The sequence below is a fragment of the Sinocyclocheilus anshuiensis genome, unplaced genomic scaffold, assembly GCF_001515605.1.
Source record: "Sinocyclocheilus anshuiensis isolate Anshui unplaced genomic scaffold, SAMN03320099.WGS_v1.1 scaffold787, whole genome shotgun sequence".
Lineage (NCBI taxonomy): Eukaryota > Metazoa > Chordata > Actinopteri > Cypriniformes > Cyprinidae > Sinocyclocheilus > Sinocyclocheilus anshuiensis.
Genome location: NW_015548230.1, coordinates 661,465 through 667,931, shown reverse-complemented (window position 1 = coordinate 667,931; position 6,467 = coordinate 661,465). Strand labels below are relative to the sequence as shown.

General features: G+C 33.9%; 1 protein-coding gene across 1 annotated transcript in view; it reads right to left on the bottom strand.

Annotated features, from left to right (window-relative positions):
• Nucleotides 1-1,326: 1,326 nt before the first annotated feature.
• Nucleotides 1,327-6,467, bottom strand: part of LOC107654573 (5-hydroxytryptamine receptor 3A-like) — a gene marked incomplete at its 3' end in the record, with an annotated part of 10,607 nt that continues 5,466 nt past the window's right edge. The window contains exons 5-9 of the mRNA XM_016441707.1: nucleotides 5,728-5,900; nucleotides 5,276-5,436; nucleotides 3,823-4,033; nucleotides 2,671-2,802; nucleotides 1,327-1,577 (exon numbers count right to left, since the gene is read on the bottom strand). Coding sequence (XP_016297193.1) covers nucleotides 1,327-1,577; nucleotides 2,671-2,802; nucleotides 3,823-4,033; nucleotides 5,276-5,436; nucleotides 5,728-5,900 — 928 coding nt within the window. The remainder of the gene's footprint in view (nucleotides 1,578-2,670; nucleotides 2,803-3,822; nucleotides 4,034-5,275; nucleotides 5,437-5,727; nucleotides 5,901-6,467) is intronic.

Here is a 6,467-nt window from a genome sequence, read left to right as displayed (position 1 = left end):
ACACTCCAAAGAGAAAGAAAACTTGAAATCGCATCATATGACCCCATTAAGATTGCACAATACAATAGTTAACATGAGCCAAGATTTACAAATGCTTTAAAAGTATTGTTCATTCTTAGTTAGTGTACATTTCTACATGCTAATTTATTTAATGATCAATATTTCAATAAACATCAAGAGCAAATGCAATTTTAATTTAATAACACTTTACAATAAGGTCCCAATAGTTAATGTTAGTTTAGCACTAACTAAAATTAACTAACAATGAGCAATACATTTGATACAGTGTTTATTAACCTTTATCGTTGGTTAATCAAAATACAGCTGTTCATTTTGAGTTCGTGTTCGCTGAGGTCTACCGAATAACATCAACAGATACAACTACTGATTTTAGTAATGTATTAGTAAATGCTGAAATTAACATTAACTAAGATTAATAAATGTGACCCTGGAGCACAAAAGCAGTCTTAAGTCGCTGGGGTATATTTGTAGCAATAGCCAAAAATACATTGTATCGGTCAAAATTATCCATTTTTCTTCTATGCCAAAAATCATTAGGATATTAAGTAAAGATCATGTTCCATGAAGATATTTTGTACATTTCCTACTGTAAATATATTAAAACTTAATTTTTGATTAGTAATATGCATTGCTAAGAACTTCATTTGGACAACTTTAAAGATGATTTTCTCAATATTTAGATTTTTTTGCACCCTCAGATTCCAGATGTTCAAATAGTTCTATCTCGGCCAAATATTGTCCGATCCTAACAAACCATACATCAATGGACAGCTTATTTATTCAGCTTTCAGCTGATGTATAAATCTCAATTTCGATAAACTGACCCTTATGACTGGTTTTGTGGTCCATGGTCACAAATGCATTAGACATATTTTTCATGTTAGTTCATGTTAACTAATGTAGTTAACTAGTGTTAACAATGGAACCTTATTTTCTTTACTTTTACAGTACTTAAGTGTGACGACTGGATGACAATTATACAACACTTATGTTAAATGCACCAATGTCTAAAGAAGCTAAAAGACCGGTCACAAGTAATCTAAAATATAATCGGAAGTAGACAGATAAAGTTAACAAAAATGTGTAATCTCACAAATTCTATTGCTACAATTTCTGTCATGCATTTTTTTATTAGTAATGATTGCAATTCATAATTATATCAAATTACATATCACAGCCTTATATAGTATAATGTGCATAAACTACAATGGAAAACCAACAGGCTAATCTGTATTTCTAATCATAATCTAGTCATGCAGAAGAAGCCTTTTCATCTCATATAGAAGCCTATAAGGGGACATTTACTCTCAGGAACCAAGCCTTGAACAGTGTTATCAGAAACACAATAACTGTGGTTACATACAGAAAGTAGAAGATCACATCTATTATTGTGGCCACTCTGGTCCAGCTCAGGGATTTCCTCTCCTGTTGGTTCTGATGAGTAGCAGCAGCCTGAAACTCCATGAGGATCTGCTTCAGAACGTCAAGCGCATACAGCTGCTCTTCATGCCTGTCTGTAACTGAGTCCGGAGGGCCCTTAGTGTCCTTTACAGCATCTGTGAGAGGAATCATATAAACATAAGACGTTTTACCAAGGACTGATTTCTTTTCAAGGGCTCATAAAGGAGTGAAATGGATTTACATGTTTCCCTGTCTGCTGCAGTTCTGATATATCGTGGTATAATTGCTGTGTTTTTTTTTAATTAGAATTAAAGGGTTAGTTCACCCAAAAATGAAAATTAGCCCATAAATTACTCACCCCTGAGGCATCCTAGGTGTATATGACTTTCTTCTTTCAGACGAATCCAGTCGGAGTTATATTAAATATTGTCTTTGATCTTTCAAGCTGTTTAATGCCACTCAGCGGGTGTTGCAGTGCTTCAGTCCAAAAGAAGTGAAATAAAAAGCGCCCATCCATAAAAAAAACCCGTCTCACACGGCTCCGGGGGGTGAACAAAGGCCTTCTGTAGCGTATCGATGCGATTTTGTAAGAAAAAAATAACCATATTCAAAACGTAATAATCACTTTAATGTAGCTTGCGCTCACTGTTGTACAAGGAAGCAGCTCCGGGCGGATGACGTATGAGTTGGCCAGATCTGTGCCTTGCCACAATTCTGTCTCTGAGCTCTTCAGGCAGTTCCTTTGACCTCATGATTCTCATTTGCTCTGACATGCACTGTGAGCTGTAAGGTCTTATATAGACAGGTGTGTGGCTTTCCTAATCAAGTCCAATCAGTATAATCAAACACAGCTGGACTCAAATGAAGGTGTAGAACCATCTCAAGGCTGATCAGAAGAAATGGACAGCACCTGAGTTAAATATATGAGTGTCACAGCAAAGGGTCTGAATACTTAGGACCATGTGATATTTCAGTTTTTCTTTTTTAATAAATCTGCAAAAATGTCAACAATTCTGTGTTTTTCTGTCAATATGGGGTGCTGTGTGTACATTAATGAGGAAAAAAAATTAACTTAAATGATTTTAGCAAATGGCTGCAATATAACAAAGAGTGAAAAATTGAAGGGGGTCTGAATACTTTCCGTACCCACTGTACACCTAGGATGACTTGAGGGTGAGTAATTTATGGGCTAATTTTCATTTTTGGGTGAACTAACCCTTTAACTATACAAAAATGTTAAATATTTACCAGAAAGAGCAGATGAGCTTTCCGTTGGTCTTACTGCAGCTGTCTGATTTCCTTTAGCCATCAGAAAATTCACAAGAATGGTCTCCAGAACGCTGATGCCAATGAGAGTGAAAATGACAACACAATAAACCCCTATGAAAACCACAAAAATATATATATATAAATAATAATACAATATATGTATAACATAATACAATTCAAAATCAAATTTCATCTATTTCATACAACACAGATAAGAAATTCAAAATTTTTTTAAGCAAATAATGACATGCTACCATTTCAACTGTTAATCATTTCTCAACCTTTTGTTTTATTTTAAAAGAGTACTAATACATTCAACGACATAGTTGTTATAGCACAAAACGTCAAATATTAAAAGAGGGGTAAGAAGCCCCCCATGATAAACTTTTACAGAATGTATAAACTATTTTTAGTTCTTATTGATATTTATATATATTTTTTTTAAATATGCCATTAATGTAAAATACTAAATGGACTATTCAAATGATTTTTTTTGACTACTTAGTTGAATAATTGAATAACCAATGACAGACAAAGCAGAACACATACTAGCAACACTATGCAATGCAATGCAAATTGAATGCAAATTGAATGGTTTTACACAATAGCCTATAGGTTTTAATGAAAGCGAAGATGTATGAAATGCACATCTAATTCACGGAGACATTAAATAATAACCCCATTAATTACAATAAGTATTGCATTTAAAAATAATAACACTAGTAACAACATACCACTTGGGGCTTCTGTGCCCGAGGCTCTGATTTTATCTTTTTACTTCCACATAAAAACTATAACTTTTACTCCATAAATCCAAAAACACTGATGTGTCCACAAATCCCTCATTAACAAACAAACACAAAAGACTTTTGATATTCAACATAATACAATGTCATAAATCCCTAATTTACAGAGATGCAAAATTAGATCAATTAACCTCAAAATTTTCCACTGACTAAATCTCACAAATATTGATATTCAGATGAAATGACAAAATAGCATAGCCATTTACTTAAAAATGCTGAGATTAAATTTTGTGCTATCTACAGTCAAGAGAAAAAAATCTAACCCCATCTTACCCTGTGTATTATGAACTGCTCTAGATAATCAGTACAGTAGCTAAACTCTCACCAATCAGAGGAATATCACTGGAAGTAGAGGGCAGCATGTCTTGGAGAAGCAGCAGTAACACAGAAATAGCCAGAAGCAGAGTTATTTTAAAACCCAACTTCTCTCCTCCACTTGAATCGATGAAGAAGGAGGCCAAATCCAGAATAAGGAAGTAAAATACTGGCATTAGAAAGTTAATGACATACAGTAAAGGTCTCCTCTTCATGGTGATCTGCAAGTAAGAAGAGAAACTTCTTTAATTGCTTCGTCAGAGCAGCTTTTGTCACAATATCTGATCCCAGTATCTCAGCTGTAAGGTTGTACATCAAATGCACAATTACTGAATTGTTTTCTCTAGGACAATAGGACAATATTTGGCCGAGATACAACTATTTGAAAATCTGGAATCTGAGGGTGCAAAAAAATTTAAATATTGAGAAAATCATCTTTGAAGTTATCCAAATTAAGTTCTTAGCAATGCATATTACTAATCAAAAATTAAGTTTTGATATATTTACAGTAGGAAGTTTACTAAATATCTTCATGGAACATGAAGATGCTTTACTTAATATTCTAATGATTTTTGGCATAAGAGAAAAATCTATAATTTTGATCCATACAATGTATTTTTGGCTATTGCTACAAATATACCCCAGCGACTTAAGACTGCTTTTGTGCTCCAGGGTCACAATTAGTAACAGCCATTGGATAATACATCAACTACATAGTGAAGGGAAATTTGAACTGAAAGGTTCCCTTGTGAAAAAGAAGTACAATATACAGTACTTATTAAAAAAGAGTACTTATTATTGAAATAATACACTTTCAAATAATATTCTACTGAGTGCAATGTTTTCTGACACTTAACTGCATTAATTTACAATTAATTGAAAATGTATTACAGTTTACATTTATATTGAATGCTGAACTTCAGGGTTTGGACCCATTAACGTCGGACTGAAGTACATCTTTTTTATTATTATTATTATTATTATTATATCTATTGTCTTTGAAATATGGTTAAAGTGAACTGCTGAATGCACAGACAAGCATTCATGACAAACTAAAATACACTTCAATGTCATTTCAATTGAAATGTGTATGTCATGTATTTAAAATACACCGCAATTTAGTATTTCTGAAATATATTAACTTTTAATATAAATATACGAAAACACGCTACAAGTAAAATTATAATGAAGTACTTTACATGTGCTTTAGCATGTTAGTCAACACATCAAAATAAGTATGCGTCTTTAAAGACTGAATTTTTTTATTCAGTGATTGTCCAAATTTACATTACACTTGGATGCATGTTTTTAGCAGATTATTATTCTTACTGAAGTGGCTTACAGTGAAGTGCACAAATCACATTAATGGCAGGACAGGTAATCTGTAAAGACGAAGTATCTACCTCTAAGATTTTCAAATGGTTCTAGCAGTGTTCATCTACAGTATAGAGGCATTACTGTACCTTATATATCAGCTGATCCTGTAGTACTCCTAGAGTAGAGACATTGGCTTTAGACATATTTATACTGAGGAATTCCCACTCTCCCTGAGTCTGAAAGGCCTTCTTGGAGCTGAGGGTCAGGAATGATGCGCCAGAGAACGGACTGATTATGAGCTCCTCGACTGAGAAAACACGACAACAAAAGCCCAACAGACATTACAATGACTGAATGCCAAAACTCCAGCAGGTGAAATATGAATTGGGGTTGTGCACCAATAGGCATATTTAGTCAAAATGCATGATGCTTTTGATCTTTATGATGTTTGTGATCTGAATTGTAATATTGCTCCTCCTGTCATTCAAATACAAATACAGCATCTTGTTGGGTGTAAAATAATTAATTTTCACTTTCATGAACTGAATTCTTCAGTTTGGAATTTTGCCCAACCCTGATTTCCGAGTTTCAAATGTACTTGAATGGATTGGAGACTGAAAGGTTAAAGTGCAGCTTTGGATGTCGAAGGGAAACTGATGCAGGTTCATCTTGCAGGCCGTGGTCACAGCAAAAGTGTTAGACGTCACAATAGCGCCATGATTCAGCAACTGGACATACTGATTGTCCTTTGTTGCAAACTCAGTCTTGATGCTGAACAGACAAAACAAAGCAACAAAAGTAAACTTTAAAGGGATAGTTTACATCAAAAATGAAACTTCATCATTTACTCACCTTCATGTCGTTCAAAACTCATAAGACTTCTATTCATTTTTGAAACATAAACATATTTTGAATGAAACCATAGAGATTTCTGTCCCTCCACTGAAAGTTTAAACCACCAAAACTTTTACACGGTTTATGAAGAAAAATTATAAAAGAAATCCATATGAATCGAGCGGTTCAGAGTCTTAAATGGACCGATGTGATAAGTGTCAAAACTGGATTGGTACATTCAGCTGATGAGAGCTTGACTTGACGTGGCCTGCCTGAACTAACGCCATGCTTCAGTTTTGGATGAACAACTGCTTTAAACACTTCTATATGGAAGCCCGTTTCCGCCACTGAATAAAAAATAAAAAAGGTAATTGTGACTTTTTTTCTCACAATTCTGACATTTTTTCTCAGAATTGCGTGATATAAACTCGAAATTGCGAGACAAAGTCGCAATTCTGAGAAATAAAGTCAGAACTGCGAGATATAAACTCACAATTCTGAGAA